The sequence below is a fragment of the Acinonyx jubatus genome, chromosome A2 (assembly GCF_027475565.1).
Source record: "Acinonyx jubatus isolate Ajub_Pintada_27869175 chromosome A2, VMU_Ajub_asm_v1.0, whole genome shotgun sequence".
Classification (NCBI taxonomy): domain Eukaryota; kingdom Metazoa; phylum Chordata; class Mammalia; order Carnivora; family Felidae; genus Acinonyx; species Acinonyx jubatus.
Window position 1 is genome coordinate 13,077,855 of NC_069383.1, and position 18,724 is coordinate 13,096,578.

An 18,724-nucleotide genomic window follows, 5' to 3' on the forward strand; every position below is an offset into this window, starting at 1 on the left:
TTCCTCCAAAGCCAATTTTTCCCTTCTAAGCTATTTGTTTATTTTAATGGTACCAACATTCTCCCAGACTTGAACTTTGGAATCATCTTTAAAAAACGTCTCCCTGATCACCTACATGCATTTGTCTATATCCACTCACTTAGCCCTATAAGTTATTTCATTATTCCACTGACATCTCCCTCTTTCTATTTGCACATACTTTTGAGTGAGGAGTATGAAAACGGTTGTTTCAAATTAAAAAGCAGAAAGGGTGCCTGGGTGGCTCAGTCAGTTAAGCATCCAATTCTTGATTTGGGCTCCCGTCATGGTCTCATATTTCATGAGTTCGAGCCCTACATTGAGCTCTGTGCTGGCAGTGTGGAGCCTGCTTGGGATTCTCTCTCCCTTTCTCTCTCTGCCCCTCCCCTGTGGGCACTCGCATGTTCTCTTTCTCTCAAAATAAATAATTTTAAGAAAGGGTCACACCAGTTAAAAACAGACAGCCTTGGGCAAACTCATAACTTTATAAATAACATCTCAATCTACATAAATAGCATGTTAAGCTAATCTCAGTTCTCACACAGGATTTACCAATACACATGCTCCTTAGACTGTTGAAACAGTTGCAAGTGCTTCTACTTTCCTTTTTCTTGATAAGCAAAAACATTAAAATGTATAAAATATACAATGTCATGGACGAATGGAGATAAAGCATTTTCCTGTTTTCTACTCGATCTTCCTTCCCCACAACAAATCCTCCAGCATTGCTTTGCTCTCACTGTCCTCAGGGTCTGAAATGCCCTTCTCCATACTTTCAAAATTTTCTACTCAAATAAAGTCCTTACTTTGTTCTCGCATTTCACTTTCTTTACACACAGCTTATCTTGTGTTGTAATTTAGATGACCATGAAGGTGCCTCCTCTTCCCCAGTGACTGTGAGTTATTAGAAGACAGGGACCTTGTGAATATCTTGTCAAAAATCATGCTTTAAATCAAGGAGAGGCTTTAAAAGGGTTCTGGTCACAGGCCAGAACAAAGAAATAGGAAGAAAAAATAGAAAGAATGCAGAAGGATGTTCAAATAAGCCTGAAATTAGAAAACTAAAAACGAACAACAAAAAAATCAGGGACCTGGAAGAATGGCTGAATGCATTTTCATAATGGAGATACCCCTTCAAGAATCTCCAGTTTGCATAATTGGAGACTTTGTCGTTCATCCATGGACCCAGAAAGGGCCTTCTCAGTGCTGAAAAGTATTGACAGATAACATTGCAGCTTTAATCAGCTCCCATTACCCCCGGCAGTAGTGGAATAATCAAGGGCTCTCATCCTTTGCAGAGCTAGCTGAGAAAGAGAAGTATCTCATAGATGCCCAAGGCCACAAAGTTATCTTTGGCCATGCCTTTTTTTCCCCTCTAAATTAGAAAAAGTCTCAGCTATGAGCAGCTATGAGTGGTAGAGATTAAGGCTGGTAATGCTTTATCACAGATAGGAAGCTTTGGACAATATTATTGCTGTAGAAAAACATTTTTTGGAATTTTTAATCAGGTTTTCACTTTGCTTCTAAATCAGTTTTTCTCTAGCCTCATGATAATGGTTGGAAAATTACAGCACTTCCTATCTAAATGGATTACTAGCATCTATTTTAAAGTGGCTCAAAAGCAATTTTAGCAATACTTCAGTTATTAGTTATTATGGCTATGTTTTGTTGTTAAATCATTTTTAAAAAATCAACCTGACAATTTTTATGTAAATCAGGATCAAAATTATGGTTCATATAGAGATAAAAAAGTTAACCATTCAGGCTGAAATGCTGACCTTTATCTTTCAATGTTCATCTTTGTAGAGCTTTAGATGAATGGCTTCTATAAACTGATACGTATGTTAGAGCTTAGTGAAGTATAATAGTATTCCTTTAACTATAAGTCTCAAGATTATCTGTTGGCAGCTTAATGTCAGTGTGTGTTTAAGAATATCTATAGTTCTCAACAATAGCCAAATTATGGAAAGAGCCTAAATGTCCATCAACTGATGAATGGATAAAGAAATTGTGGTTTATGTGCACAATGGAGTACTACGTGGCAATGAGAAAGAATGAAATATGGCCCTTTGTAGCAACATGGATGGAACTGGAGAGTGTGATTCTAAGTGAAATAAGCCATACAGAGAAAGACAGATACCATATGGTTTCACTCTTATGTGGATCCTGAGAATCTTAACAGAAACCCATGGGGGAAGGGGAAAAAAAAAAAAAAAAGAGGTTAGAGTGGGAGAGAGCCAAAGCATAAGAGACTCTTAAAAACCGAGAATAAATTGAGGGTTGATGGGGGGTGGGAGGGAAGGGAGGATGGGTGATGGGTATTGAGGAGGGCACCTTTTGGGATGAGCACTGGGTGTTGTATGGAAACCAATTCGACAATAAACTTCATATATTGAAAATAAATAAATAAATATATAATAAATAAATAAAAATAAAAAATAAAATAAAAGAATATCTATAGTAAATCACCATATTTATATCCTAAAATATTTAACTTTAATATTGGCAGTGCAATGATGTTAATACTTGATCATTAGTTCCCCAGGTTATCTTGTGATCTCTGTGCAGAAACAGAACTTCAGGACTGAGAATGCAGCTTCTTACTGAGGCAAGGGGTAAACTTAAACCTCCAACTGAACTGGAAGGGATTAAATCGCTAGCCCAGTGAAGACCCAGTCCCACTCACATTCAGCAGTGTCTATGCAGCTACCTGCTGATTTAGTAGCTTTGTGGTGCTGTGGAAACCGCCCCCCCTCGTCTTCCTCCCCCCAACCAGGCCATTCAGGTGCTAACAGGGGCTCTGAGGAACAGGGTAAAGGAGGGGTTATAGACCTTGATAATACTACTTATCAGTGCTGAGAAGAACTCTGGTCTATGCATTGCATATTCATAATAATATACCTTTTTCTAAATCACAAATTGTAGTTGACCCCACACTATACTGCAAGGGATATGGCCAGGGTCAGAGAAGCAAGAGATACATTAACTCCATTTTAAAACCTTGAATAAAGATTAGATTTCTTTAAATGGCAATGGGCAATACACAGCAATTTACCCCACTTAACTGCATGGAAATAATTGCAACTCCAAGACAGAAGAAATAATGGTATGATGGTTTATTCAGTTTTTAAAAATTTCTTAATTTGCTTTTTAAAATGCAAGGGAAAGAAGGATGTAAGGCAGCAAAAAAAAAAAAAAAAAAGCCTACAAACCATTAACAAGCTACCTTTATTAGTAGGACACACTAGAAGTTATCAGTGCCTTTATGACCAACATTATTTTATATATCAGAGCTTGACCATTATTAGCTTTGGGGTCCACAAATCTGGGCCTTGCAGCCAAGACCTGTTACTACCAACCTACTGATTCACCTATCTACTCATGAAATGATTTCCAACAGAAATTTCACTCTTTGTTAATTACATGTCACAAAGAAGAGTGCTTCACCCATATTTGGCTTTGGACAAGATAAAAACCTTTATTTACAAATGTTCCATTCCTTTAAAAATATATACAGAGAAAAGAATTTCGATTAAAATATGATAAAATCATAGGAAACAAAGCCAAATTCTGATAAAAACCAAGAAGAGATTGGTGACCCCCAGAAAATCAAAACCAGTCATAACTGGATCAGGGCAAACAGTTTGAAGGAGAACAGCCACACTACATTTTCCTCAAACCCTTTACCCAGCGGTTTGTACCATAAGTTAATAGCCAGTTCAGAAATTACAAGTTCTCTAGTCTTATTTCTACCCACCTCACAGAATGGTGAAGTCACTTTTTTAATAAATATAATACCAGAATAAGGGATGGTCTTCACTAAAAGAATAGAGCAGGAAAATCACTTGCTCAAAGTGGCTGAGAATTCTTTTAGGAATGCCAGAATTTACCCTGAGAAGCATTGTTGAAATACATGCACATTTTATTATAAGCTGTTAACCTCAACTCAAAACAAAACTATATCCCTTTCTACGTGCAGGGAGCGTCCTGTTCCTTGGGAGGCAGTCAGCTACCACAGCCCCGCAGTCCACAGGCTGTGCCGAGGGCCTTCCTCCCTCTTGTTTAGTTCAGAGATACATGCTTTCCCATTAGGCATGAATGTGAAACGTGACCGTGGTGACGTGGCCTTGGGAATATAACCGAGAAGAGAAATGGCTGCCCATGATTGTACCTGGCACCACCACTAATACGAGGCTTACTAGCTTTAGGATCTTGGCAGTGAATGCTAAATTATGAGTAGCTTTTGAAATCTTTGGGCATTCAAGTTGGTTAATCTCCCCATTTGTAAGAGGAAGATGGACGCAGTCAATATCTATTTCTGGAAGCTATAAGTCAGAAGGAGGGTTGGTGTGAAGGGAGTTCTTATGGGGAAGACTTCCCACAGGTGAAGCTGGAAGACTTTGCACTTTTTCCTCCCACCAGGCGTTTGGTGCTTCTTGGTCCTGTGGGGGTCCCAGAGACCCCAGGGTCACCATGTTCTTCCTGGGGGGAACAGGCCTGCTGAGCTTCTCTCAGTTCCCTGGCAATTAAAAGGGGAAAAAACATATTACTTGATCCTAAATTAAAGAGAATATTTATGATCAAAACCAACATATAGATTTTTCTTTTTATTTCAGTATTTATAGAAGCAAGCCTGAGCTATACACGGAAGAGAAATTTAGCTCCTGTGATTATCTTTAAAAATAGCTGGTACACACATGCCACGACACGTGGCAGATTAGGTTTCTTAAATCCTACTGATTGGGGTATAAAGGATATTTAAAATTTTTAAATATAAAAACCAGATAAAGACACCACTAAAAAGGACTATAAGCCAGTATCTCTAACATAGAGGCAAAAATTCCCAGTTAAATACTAGCAAAACAAATTCAACAATACATTAAAAAAATCATTCACCACAATCAAGTGAGATTTATTCCTGGGTTGTGAGGGTGGTTCAGTATTTGCAAATCAATCAATGAGATATATCACATCAGTAAGAGAAAGGATAAGTACCATATGATCCTTTCAGTAAATGCAGAAAAAGCACTTGACAAAGTACAACATCGATTCATGATAAAAAGCCTCAACAAAGTTTAAAGGCAACATATCTCAACATAATAAAGGCCATCAGTGAAAAACCACCGTTAACATCATCTTTAATGGGAAAAAACTGAAAGCTCTCCCCCTAAGATCAGAAACAAACAAGGATGTCCACTCTCACCATCTTTATTTAACATAGTACAAGAAGTCCTAGCCACAGCAATCAGACAACAAAAAGAAATAAAAGGAATCCATATCAGTAAGGAAGAAGTAAAATTTGTACTATTTGCATATGACATGATACCATGACACTCTATATTGAAAACCTGAAGGATGCCACCAAAAACAAAACAAAAACAAAAACAAAAAACACGCCAGAACTGATAAACAAAGTCAGTAAAGTCACAGGATACAAAATCAATATGCAGAAATTTGTTGCATTTCTATACACCAACAATGAAGCAACAGAAAGAGAAATCAAGGAATTGATCCCATTTACAATTGCATCAAAAACCATAAGATACCTAGGAATAAACCTAACCAAAGAGGTGAAAGATCTTTACTCTGAAAACTATAAAACACTGATGAAAGAAATTGAAGACAACACAAAGAAATGGAAACACATTCCATGCCCATGGATTGGAAGAACAAATACTGTTAAATATTTCACATTTTTCACATTTTTTCATTTTTCACAGAACTATAATAGAGAATCCTAAGATTTGTATGGAACCACAGAAGACCCCAAATAGCCAAAGCAAAAGAAAAGAAAATCTGGAGGCATCACAATTCCAGATTTCAAGTTATATCACAAAACTATAGCAATTAAAACAGTATGATACCGGCATAAAAATAGACACACAAGTCAATGGAACAGAATGGAAAATCCAGAAATAAGCCCAAAATTATATGGTCAGTTAATCTTCAACAAAGCAGGAGAGAATATCCAATGGGAAAAAGACAGTCTCTTCAACAAATGGTAATGGGAAAACTGGACAGAACATTCAAAAGAATGAAACTGGACCACCTATTACACCATACGCAAAAATAAATTTGAAATGGATTAAGGACCTAAATTTGAGACCTGAAACCATAACAATCCTAGAAGAGAACACAGGCAGTAACTTCTTTGACATCAACCATAGCAACTTCTTACTAGATAGGTCTCCTGGGGCAACAGAAACAAAAGCAAAAATAAACTATTGGGACTTCATCAAAATAAAAAGCATCTGCACAATGAAGGAAATGATCAACAAAACTGAAAGGCAACCTACTGAATAGGAGAAGGTATTTGCAAATTACATATCTGATAAAGGATTTATATATTTCAAAAATATATAAAGAATAGGAGTCAACACCCCAAAAACAAATATTCCATTTAAAAATGGGCAGAAGATGTGAACAGACATTTCTCCAAAGAAGATATCCAGATGGCCAACAGACTAATGAAAATATGCTCATCATCACTTATCAGGGAAATGCAAATCAAACCTAAATGAGACATCACCTCACACCAGTCAGAATGGCTAAAACCAAAAATACAGGAAATAAATGTTGGTGAGGGTGTGGAGAAAAAGGAACTTTCTTGCACTGTTGGTGGGAATGCAAATTGGTGCAGCCACTCTAAAATACAGTATGGAGGTTCCTCAAAAAGTTAAGAATAGAACTACCTTATGACTCAGCAATTGCATTACTAGGTATTTACCCAAAGAATACAAGAACACCAATTGAAAGGGGTACATGCCCCCTATATTTATAGCAGCACTATCTACAATAGCCAAATTATGGGAGCAGTCCAAGTATCCATTGATAAATGAATGAATAAAGAAGATGTGGTATATATATATTGGAATATTATTCAACCATAAAAAGGAATAAAATCTTGCCATTTGCGACAATATGGATGGAGCTAGATGGTATAATGCTAAGTGAAATAAGTCAGTCAGAGAAAGATAAATACCATATGATTTCACTCATGTGAAATTTAAGATACATAACAAAGCAGCAAAGGGAAAAAATAAGAGAGAAACAAACCGAGAAACAGACTCTTAATTATAGAGAACAAACTGATGGTTATCAGGTGGTAGGGGAATGGGTCAAAAAGATGATGGGGGTTAAATAGTACACTTGTCTCAATGAGCACAGGGTGATGTATGGAAGTGTTAAATTACTTATATTGTACACCTGAAACTAATATCTGACACTGTTAACTAACAAATTAAAACAAAACATTTTAAAAGGAAAGAAAGAAAGAAAACATGAAAAAAATTTTAAATAAGGAAACAACCCTACTGGCTATATATGAAAACTGCAGGGGTCTGTGAAGCACAACGCATGGGTCGAATCTGGCCCACCACCTGTTCGTTGGAACTCAGCCATACCCATTTGTTTATGTATTGTCTGTGGCTGCTTTCACATTACTACAACAGAGCTGAGTCACTGCAGCAAAGATAGTATGCCCCACAAAGCATAAAATATTTACTCTCTAGCTCCTTCCAGAAAAGTTTCCAATCCTTGGTCTAGATAATTTCAAGAAGGCATCTGCCCCATCTCTGTGGTAGGCCCCCATTACTGTGATGTCTAACGACAGTCACCTGTGCCTCCATAGCTGGTTTTCACAGAAGGTGCACACTACACTTATATACATAATACAAACATATATGTGAATATGTATATGTATATATAAGAATATAAGTATTTTTATTTTGTTTATTAGCTAGGAAAATGGAATCCAAAACTAGAGCAAAAAAATATCAAGTTGCTTATTCGGAAGAATCCCTGACTAAAGGCTTGGTGTCTCCACAACATTGCCAAAAAATCACTTGGGGGACTTTTAAAGTTTATCATTTCAAGATGGATTGTATATCCAAAAGAAGTTGGATTTCTAAGTTTATTTCAAACAAGGACCATTTTTCATCTTTTATATTTCCAGCAGTGCATAGGGTATGCAATAATCACTTAAAAATGCCTTCAGAGGGGCGCCTGGGTGGCGCAGTCCGTTAAGCGTCCGACTTCAGCCAGGTCACGATCTCGTGGTCCGTGAGTCCGAGCCCCGCGTCAGGCTCTGGGCTGATGGCTCAGAGCCTAGAGCCTGGAGCCTGTTTCCGATTCTGTGTCTCCCTCTCTCTCTGCCCCTCCCCCATTCATGCTGTCTCTCTGTCCCAAAAATAAATAAACGTTGAAAAAAAAAGTTTAAAAAAAAAAACGCCTTCAGAACTCTGCTCAAACATCAGTGCCTGACCTTTATACTAACCCCATCCTATCTAATTAATGAATTCCCATTTGTTTAATGAAAGAATAGATTAATGAATGCATGCGTGAATATAAGCTTACGTGAATATGTGATCAGACTGCTTCCTTTGGATTGGAGAAATACTTCTTAACATGTACCAAGACAATGTGTCTGCCTGCCCTTGAAATGTAATGGATTTGTTAAATGGGTCTCTTCCGACCTTAACTACAGGTATCTTCACTGGGTGATCATTCACCAGTTACTTTGAACCCCTATTGTCATGCAGAATCCCACTAAGAGTTCTTTGCTGGCTGTATTTCCTTGTATTCCTCACTTTGCTTCCTTTGCATTAATGGGAATTTTCTCTCTCAAGGAGTCTAATCAGAGTCTCCCTCATGCTGCTCATATCTTTGTGAAGAGGGGCCTATGTATTTTAATGTTGGGTTCCACTTGAGTCCAGAGAAGACACAGCAGAGCAGTCATATCACTGTACATAGTACACAAAGAGATTCTTTCTAAACTCCAGCATCCAAAATCTACCTTTCCAGAGGTGCCCATGCAAGTCTCGATCTCAAGGTTGTGAGTTCAAGTCCACATTGGGCCTAGAGCTTACTCAACAAAACCTCTACCTTTCCAGTGTGGCTGTCTTGAACTTTTCCAAGTTAAGCTGATGCTGGAGCTCTTCTGCTTTCCCAAGGGAGGGCCGGAGAACTCGACTTCTGGCCAGAGCTGCTGCAGAAGGTCTCTCCCTTGGGTCAGGGTGGATCATGTTCTGTTGGTGTTAGACCAAAAGGAAGGAAATAGAAGCTTCTTCACTGCTGGGAGAATCTCCTTACCCAAGCCAGCTGCACCCAACCTCTGCTGGGGAGTTTTGTGAAACTGCTTTTAACTTTGCAGGGGAAGAAATAAGTGAGAACTTAGCTCCACCGAAGATGGGAGCATCTTCTCTACACTCTGCATCAGTCATCCACACCTTTGGCCTGCCTTTAAGTATCCTATTTTGGAGCTGGTTGGGTGATTAACCAATCTAATGCCTTAATTTTAAATGGGAAGACACTGAGGTCCTGAGATAAAAAGTGGCTTGTTCAAGTTATTGATGGGACCAAGACTAAAACCGAGGTCACCCAACTCCTAGTTCAGTTTGCTTTCTACCACAACATGCTCCTTTTCACTTAAAACTAAGGCTACCCCACCATGGCTGTATTCCTACAGCATTCATCTTCAGGTAGAGGGTGTCTGTAACCTAAAATGGCTTGAATACAGTAGAAAATAGCTAATTGTTTACAGCAATTAGCAATGTTGTATAATGGAGAAAACACTGAACCTTCCATTTGGGAACCAATGTTCAGAGGCAGCTCCACCATTTACTAAGTAGCCTTGAGCAAGTCACTTAACTTTGCTGAAACTCACTTCCCCTTTTTTGATATTTGGGAGAACAACATTCACCTACTGGAGTATTGTGAGAATTACATGAATTAACATACATGTATTATTAGCACACTGGGCCAGCACTGAAGTACTCAGTATGTATCAACTCAGTCTAAGAGCAATTCACACATAGAAATAGATGATTAGGCTTGCACTAAAGTCCACTGTGAGCAAGGTTTGCCCATTCGGAAGAAGACAAGTTTGTAACTAAATTTCAAGTTTTCAGGTGAACTATGAAACTCACATTTAATCGCCAAGAGTAGATGTCTCTAAAGCTGTTTTAGGAATTCTAACCAATCCTGTTCTTTAAGCCATGAAGTCTCATGTATACATTTTTTTTTCTTAGTATAATTCTAAACTTCTCAACAGTGTATTTTTTTGTACCTCCGTTTCAACATAACAGCTTCCTTTCCTTGTCCCTCCACATACTCAGATACCATGGAGTTCAAGTAACACATAAATTCCTGAACTGACATTATGCCTCTTTCTAATAGTGCATGTGATTGGTGGTGGTGTCCGGTATTCATCAATAAAGTAGCTTATGTTTTCTTCTATACACTCAAAATTCAAAATTTTTTTGTAGTCTCACCACTTCAATGACAACAGTTAAAACCCTAAAATAAGAGCAAAAAGACCTAAGTTTGATTTTAGAGTGAATCAATTATCAAAGATGAGAATACAAGTCCAGGAACTGCTCTGAGCCTTGGTTTCCTGAATTTCCCACCTTAACAGGGTTGTTGGGAAGGGCAGAGAAAAAAAAAATGTAACAGGATTTTAAACTGGAATATAAAAGGCTTTATGATATCCTCTAAGTTTTCTTGAGAAACTTTCGGTCTGTCCTATCTATGTCTTTCCTGGTCTTCGGGATCATGATTCCTTTTTTCCTCTGTCAGTGGCACTACCAGCATCTGCTTTCCTCTTTCCCCACCTCTTGGCCATTACATTTTTTAAAAATAGACATTTCTATCTTCTCTTGATCTCATAAGAGATACCACCTTGAGTAGAATGCAAAATTCTTCTGAGAGTTCCTGAGGAAGGTCTGGAAGTTTACCCTCACGGATATGATGCCACATGGCACCATTGCTGGGTAACGACTCTGCTCCAGCAGCCACTGCAATTGTTAATCCCAAGGCAAATATGTCTGCCTTGGGAAGGTGCCGATAATCCTTCAAAACAGAAGACGGGAAAGCCAGTTAGTTTGCTAAGTGAATTGAGTCTAGATCAGGACAACGGGTGAGAGAGATTACTGAGTACGTAGGAGCTTAAACAGACACAATGGGCAAGGTCACATCTGCTGTGGCTAGTGGTTTATTTCTGGAGAAGACAAAGGATACGGTGCAAATCCACCTGATTCACACTGCTGTGCCCTGAAGAGTTTAAGGCAGAATCTTAGCGTCATTTTGTTCTGTCAGGCTCAAAGAGACTCCAAGCATAGATTAACTGGTCGCAGATATGATCATCCTGGAAGGAGTTAAATCCTTCCTAGCCCTGACTCTGCAGACATCCTGGAAGGTAGACAATAACCAAAGCTCATTTCACCAGAGCTGGTGGTGCTATCAAAAGGATGATAGCCTGATAAAGATGGGTTGAACCAATAAAGGCTTCCTATCTACTAGGGAATTCATGAGTTTAGGAAGTCTAAGAAAGACTAGAAACAGTAAAGGAACTTTATAAAGAACAGTAAAACCAGTGATTAATCCATGATTGAACCTGCTTTGCTCGTTGTTTTTTTTTTTTTTTTTAAGTTTCTTTCTTATCCTCAGTCTCAATTCTGAATAGGAAAAGAGATAATGTAAAGTTTAATTATAAATATATACTTTTCATTTCTTGTTCTGTGAACCTTCATTTGAGAGTCAAAGGATTCAGTGAATTATAAAATGCCCTCTGCTTGCCTGATCTTTACCTCGTGTAAAATCTCATTAGCCAGGAAGCGACTATCTCCCTCCTCTACCTTTGGTTCGTTTATTGATGTCACATGACCCAAGTCACCTGAAAAAAAGAAAAGAAGAAGAAGAAAAAGAAACAGAGCCCTTTACAACCATGTCTTTAAAACTGGAATAAATGGGATTCATCAGTATAAATTTTATAGGATGATAATATACAGGTCAGGATTTAAGGCAGACTCACCAATTTTATATATCACATTGGCAGAGAGAAACCAATCAGCTTCATTTTCAATCTCTTCTGGGGCTACAGGAGAATCACTTTGCATCTTATGACAAATGAAGATGTTACCTAAATAAATACAGAATTAATGTAAGTAATGACTCCTAAGCTTTTTTACCCCCAAAGAGTCTTTTCTGTATTTGACATTTTGGCCACCCTCCTTTCCTCCTCTTCTGAGTTCGTGTAACAAGACTACCAAGGTTTCTTATCTTCCATGGAATCTCTGAACAACTCAGTGGTTAAGAATACCTATTTTAAGTGAAACCGACCTCAGACACACCCCATCCTCTGAAGAGGCTGGTGGCTTCAAAACAAAGAAAGAAGCCCCTGAAGATGGTAACATTTCTCTGAGTTTCACATTATTGAGTGTCAAAACCATTGATTTCTGTTCACTTTAGTCGGTGCTGAATTAGAAAGAGTATATACAACAGTAGTCGAACACATTCAGGATGTAGCCAATATTTTCATACTTTGGCTTTACTACCTGGGAAAAAGTCTTTTCTCTGTCCCCTGGCCCTGGACCGGGGGGAATGGATAAAGCTGTTTGACTAAGATTTTCAGGGAAACACATGAAAGAAAGAAATTTTGCCAGCAAACAGCATCTTCAACACTTAGTAGGTGCACAGACAACAATTCTGACACAGTGGGGAAAGAACTAAATCTGGCCAAAGGAGCAGAGGGGAGCCATACTGACTAGGTTTGATGTCCAGATGCACCATGCCAGAGTTGTGGATGTACTTAAGCCCAAGGGAAATCTGCAGAAGGATGTCCTTGAGTTTCGGCTCTTGGAAATGATCACCAGACTTTGTGTTTTCAGATATAGCAGCCTGCAAACTCCCACCTAGGAAAGAACAACAGAGAGCAGCCCCACAGAATGGAGAAAAGGTATGAATCTTAATAGATGGAAGCATAGTAAACATTCAGTAAATTCCTCATGAATGAGTTCAGTCCAACAAATCTAGATTATTGTCTAGATAACAGTAATATCTGCCCCCCTGTCTGTCTATACCACAGACATATTGGAAAGAATTACAGGACTTTGAAAGAAAAAAATAAAGTGCCGTAGCCCAGGTATCCAATATGTGGTGACATTGCCTTGAGTATGCCCTGCCCCAACTAACATTTTAAAAGTGTTACCTGATTATTAAGCAGAAGGCCAATCAAGCCTGGACAGATGGCTGCTATTAGCATTGATGATTAGTTCAGAGTCCAGCTAGTAATTATAGGCCACTAGTAACTTTAATGTAATGAGTTTGAAGTTTAACTTCAATATACACCTAAATCCTTTTTGAGCCACAGTATTTGCACATCCACTATAGACTCTTAGTTTATCATTGTTATCAGTAAAAAATAAGGCCTGGACTCATGTGACCCCCCCTCCCCTGCCACTGCCGATCTTGGGTGCCCCATCCTAAGGATTTAGAATGCTTCTGAACCCTTTATGTTGTTAATCTGCATTCATTGGCAGCCTCTTCAGTCAAATTGTAGAGTCCTGGGTCTCCCTGGCAGTTAGAACTCCAGCCCTCAAGTATGTGTCAGAACAGGATCTAAGATACTAATGGTTTTTAGGAAATCCATATTTTAAAGTATCCTATGTAGTATTCAGTTTAAAGATTGATCTTTCATGTTAAAATAATTCAGTTAAGAAAGAAGGAGAGTTTCAGCCCTTTCCAGAAACACAAAGAGGGCTAAAGTAAAGAGTGTGTCTTTTTCCTGGGAATCTTCTTAAAAAAAGATTCTATGTTCTATAGATGACCTTAGCTAGAAAGGAAGAGTATGTTGAAGCTTATTAAGACCAAAGCCACCTCAAGTCTGTTTGCAGATGAAGTTGTGAGGTGTGCCAAAGAGAAGGAAGCCTGTATCCAAGGCCCCCATGTCTACTGGAATTCATTTCCCGCTAGACTGGGTGTTCATCCGAGACCCCCATCTTATCCATCCTCACTTTCTCAAGGTCTCGCATGCACTCTGCACATATTCTGGACTGAAGGTCTATCCTGGCAACAGAGGCAAAGGAAAGACAAAGACAAGGAGCCCATAAAAGGTATGCGAAGAAAGAAGCACCCTGGCGGCACTTAGCAACCTTTTAATGTGGTCTTCTAGATTATAAGCAGAGATATTGCCGATTCCTGAAGAGCTACGGGTGTTTAGTAAGGGTAACTAGACCAGTGCCAGCAGCACTTTTAATTACTTAGAAGCCCTGCAGGTAATATTCAGGTTAGCCACGTAATAAAACAACAGTAAAAGTTACTGGAGAGCATTTATGCAAAGGTATTAGGATATCTTTATTTTGCTACAGCTAAAGCCGATGGTCTTCCTCTTATTGAGGAGCATAATTAACTGTTCTTTGCCAAACAGTATTAAGGAAGTCTGTGTGTATAGACAGAGCAATACTGAATGAACGATAAACCTCATCCCTCCTAATCTCAGCTATACCGGAGCCTTAACTCCATAACCCAAGACGCCATCTGGAGATAATACTGTAACTGACAGGATTGTGCCCTAGGAGGAAACAGCCAGCTCCTGGACAGCTCTTCTCAAACCATCTTGGTGAGAGGACTTGCCAAATTCTTTTCTTTAGATAAAATAAAGATATTTCCCCCACTTGGCTGAGGGAAAAAGGAAACTTAAGAAAAACAGATCTATGTTTTTCTGTCTGCTTATGAAACCTGACAGACACTAAAACAAATAGCAAATGCCTTCCAACACTAAAATGTAAACAGCAGACCAACAGGATATTCTGTTCATACATTTGTATTCTCAAAATCTTGATTTTATGTTGCTCTCTACAACACAAGCATATTTTCCTGTTGGTAAAGTTATTCCTTGTTTGGTGGGAAAATATAACCAATATATGGTGTTCCACAGATGGTGCAGACTTCTGGGTACCACATCACTAGAACAAGGGGAGCACGCTCTGTAAAACTTCAGTGACAGAAGACGTCACAAGAAAATACTGCCTCTAGCGAGAGGTTAATCGTTCCATCCTGAATAGTTTGGAATCCTGGTGGTTGCACAATCGATCTACTGCTGGAAAGCCTTCAGATTTCAGAGGCTGACCCACAGGTGACGGGTAGGGGATCTTGGCAAGGGTGAGGGTGGAAGAAGGAACATTTGATTGGTTTAGAGCTTAGGAGGGACAGTAGGGGAAATCAGTTAACTGCTGGTCTCTACTAGTTATGATGTACATTATCTAAAACATCCAATTTATAATCTGAGTAAACCATAACTCTACATGCTCTAGCCTGACTGCTTTGACAGGCTGGGGGTACAGAGCTAAGGGTGGCAGGCATGAGGAGGAAGAGGTGAGAAAGAGGGAGAGACAGAGGATAGAAGGAGAAAGGAGTAGAAGGAATCAGGCACTAGCTACTCTGCTACCTTACAAATACTTTGGACTTAACTCTCCTTTATTTAGAGCCACAGGGCAGAGTCTCAACATGGATTATCCATAACTACAAACAAGACAAGTATAAGGGTGTGCTTTATTTTCCGTGATCAGTTCACATTTGAAAGCAATGTATGTGAATTACATTTTGATAAATCAGAACTACATTTTAATTGGCAAGGACACAGTGAAGTTAGTGGACCACCATGGCAAACAGACAATGATTCCTCTTCATCTATCACATCTTCTTGAAAATCTGCTGCCTGGAAACATGCAAAAGCCCTCTGTATTCCTCCCACACTTGACTTTGCTGATCTTATTTCCTGTTATAGGGTCACCTTAGTCCCATCAGTCTCCTTACCATCTGCTAGGTCAGACCCATCCCCAATGTCATGCCCTTTGCCTGCTTGCTGTTCCTCTAATAGATGTCTTCTTTGCTCTTCCTTAAACTCTGGTAATCCTTCTGCAAAGTCTCTTTCAAGTCTTACCTCCTTTTTGAGATTTTCTTGGGCTACTCTAGTAACAACTGTTTCTGAGTTCTCAATCTGTATCAGGTTTTGACGGTGTGCTAGCATTTGATGTAGGTTGTTCCGATTCTTCAAATTAAGAAGTATTACTATCTCCTAAGTAGATATTACTATCTCTTTACTCAGTGGGATTGACATCCCAGAGATCACATAACTGGTATGCAGTATAGCTGGGTTTTAGACCCACTCCTGCCTGACTTTAAAGCCCAGGCCCATCCCACCACACTGTGCTGCCTCTTGCTCAAATTCGTCTTCTCTGAATGCTTTTTATCCATAGCTGTACCACCTGGTTGTGCACCAAATGGTCTCATGTGGATTCACTGTAAGCGAGCAAGTGGAATAAAGCTCCTCAAAAGACTTTTCTCACTCTCTGGTACAGCTCACCCTAGAACTTAACAGAATGACATGCCTGTAGAAGGTATTCAAATGTTGCAAAGAACTAGAAGAGGACTTGTAACAAGAACCATCACTCCACCTTATTCTTTTTCGAACATTTGAAATCTTTACAATGCCCTAAATCAGGTTACATTTGTTTTGTTTGACTTTCTTGGTTAATTTTTATGACTTGCCATTATCTTTGTTAGTAGTTGAAAGTCATGAAAACAAAACCAATCTTGGGGGATGGGAAGGGCAAGAATAGGGAATCTCAGGTTACAGTAAAGAGGAATTAGGAAGAAAAGTCTCAACATCTCAATCACGAGGAAAGGGTCCATTTTTTATCCTGAAAAGACTAATAGAAAAAGGGATTTTTCCCTTTTTAAAGAAAAAAAAAGTTCACAGTTAAGACTACAAGGAAATCAGGCTCTAAGGAAACAGTAAGAGAAATGCCATTAATTTGCATCATATGTGTGCCATTTTCTGTGTTTCTAGTGTTTCATAGTATTGTTTACTTAACCTACTTGTAAATATAATGATAAAGCTTTGTCAACTGTCCTCAAAAGTCAGGCTGTGCTTACATACTCAGGGCTATCTGGTGGCTACTAAAATTACTCAAAGACTGTGCTATTAGAGAAACTTCAGCGTAGGTGTACATGTTGTGGGGGAGGGGAGCAGGTTTGAGAGGGGTGCCATTATCCAATATTGCCATGGCCAGAATATAGATCACCACTCGTAAAAGGATGGCAAGCTTCTATTTAATTTGGGAGCATTTTCCTATTTTACCACTGAACATTTTGATTAAAAATATCTGAGAATAATAATATGTAAAGATACCGCTAGGTCACCCTTATCCATAAATATAATGATAAAGCTTTGTCAACTGTCCTCAAAAGTCAGGCTGTGCTTACATACTCAGGGCTATCTGGTGGCTACTAAAATTACTCAAAGACTGTGCTATTAGAGAAACTTCAGCGTAGGTGTACATGTTGTGGGGGAGGGGAGCAGGTTTGAGAGGGGTGCCATTATCCAATATTGCCATGGCCAGAATATAGATCACCACTCGTAAAAGGATGGCAAGCTTCTATTTAATTTGGGAGCATTTTCCTATTTTACCACTGAACATTTTGATTAAAAATATCTGAGAATAATAATATGTAAAGATACCGCTAGGTCACCCCCTTAATCACAGAGTAGAAATACGTTAGGCCAAAGGACTACATTTTGCGATGTAAGTAGCCCAGAAAAAAAGCTTGACCAGTTATTTGTGTATGTATGGTCCTGAAAGACCTGCGAGAATAATCTGAAGTCACTGCATTTCATTCCCAGCGCTCACCCCATGCCCTTCCTCTGGTGAGAACACTAAGCCTCAAAGGTAACAACAATCCTCAAATTCAGGAATCCACTTGAAAATTAATCAAAAGTTGGCTGCTTAAGTTTACCACCCGCTCCCCAAAAATGGTACAGAGTATGACTTGCTTCTCTAAGAATACCTAGCAAATGGTAAGAGGAGGATGATTTACCATTCAAACCACCGGGGTAAAGGTTTCTAAGTATTGAGTAAACTGTGAGGGGATTAGTAGCTTCTGGGTGTCAGCCACACATCAGCTCTGAAAAAAATATGAAATAGTATAAACCTGAAATTCCTTTTCAATGCAACTTCGTGTCTCCTGCTCTCTGCTTCCAAGCCAAACTGTAGTACAGACCTTTTAGGTAGGACTCTGCTACATGTGGCATAAACTACAAGGGGGAGGCAAAGATTTTCTTCCTGGGGACTAAAAGTTCATCTCCCTCTCCACCACTGATAGTCCACATACTTACCGTTGCAGTATTCATTCTGAATGATCATGTGGTCATCTTCTGCCCATGCGGAGTAGTAACGTACCACATGGGGGTGATGCCCAAGCACTGCATGAGCGTAAACTTCATGCAAAGCCAAACTCCTAACAGACAGACAAGCATCAAGAAAAATGAATCAATATACACACAAATGTTTCTCAAAGACAAGATATGAGGTGTTATTTTTTTTCAATGTTTATTTCTTTTTGAGAAAGAGAGAGAGAGAGAGCAAGCAGGGAAGGGGCAGAGAGAGAAGGAGACACAGAATTGGAAGCAGGCTCCATCCAGGCTCTGCACTGTCAACACAGAGCCCAACGTGGGGCTTGAACCCACAGACTGTGAGATCATGACCGGAGCCAAAGTCAGACGCTTAACCGATGAGCCACCCAAGTGCTCCATGATATGAGGCATTATTAACAGTGGCAGAACGTTGAGTGCTCATTGCTTGCTTACTATTTTACCTCATTTAATTGTCATGACTACTCAGTAAGATATAGTGGCAAGGATGAAGGCTTTAGAAAGCTCAGTGACTAGCCCAAAGTCAAGCTGGTGATAGTAGACCTAAGACCAGAACCTTGGTCATCCTGGTGCCAAAATCCATGGTGTGTGTTTGTTTGTTTGTTTGTTTGTTTTCATTGAACATGGCATATGTAAAGAGGAGTCTTGGGTTGCTATTATATCAATGGCAGACATGCTTTGAGTCTTAATTTCACTGTATCACAATTTAAAAAAATA

At 39.1% G+C, this 18,724-nt stretch overlaps 1 protein-coding gene across 1 annotated transcript in view; it reads right to left on the minus strand.

The window, feature by feature from the left end:
- Positions 1 to 3,161: 3,161 nt before the first annotated feature.
- WEE2 (WEE2 oocyte meiosis inhibiting kinase) overlaps positions 3,162 to 18,724 on the minus strand; it is a 29,387-nt gene continuing 13,824 nt past the window's right edge. Inside the window, exons 5-11 of the mRNA XM_027075630.2 lie at positions 17,972 to 18,093; positions 12,561 to 12,707; positions 11,828 to 11,935; positions 11,604 to 11,689; positions 10,696 to 10,866; positions 8,902 to 9,044; positions 3,162 to 4,537 (exon numbers count right to left, since the gene is read on the minus strand). Of these exons, the coding sequence (XP_026931431.1) occupies positions 4,381 to 4,537; positions 8,902 to 9,044; positions 10,696 to 10,866; positions 11,604 to 11,689; positions 11,828 to 11,935; positions 12,561 to 12,707; positions 17,972 to 18,093 (934 nt within the window). The 3' untranslated portion in view covers positions 3,162 to 4,380. The remainder of the gene's footprint in view (positions 4,538 to 8,901; positions 9,045 to 10,695; positions 10,867 to 11,603; positions 11,690 to 11,827; positions 11,936 to 12,560; positions 12,708 to 17,971; positions 18,094 to 18,724) is intronic.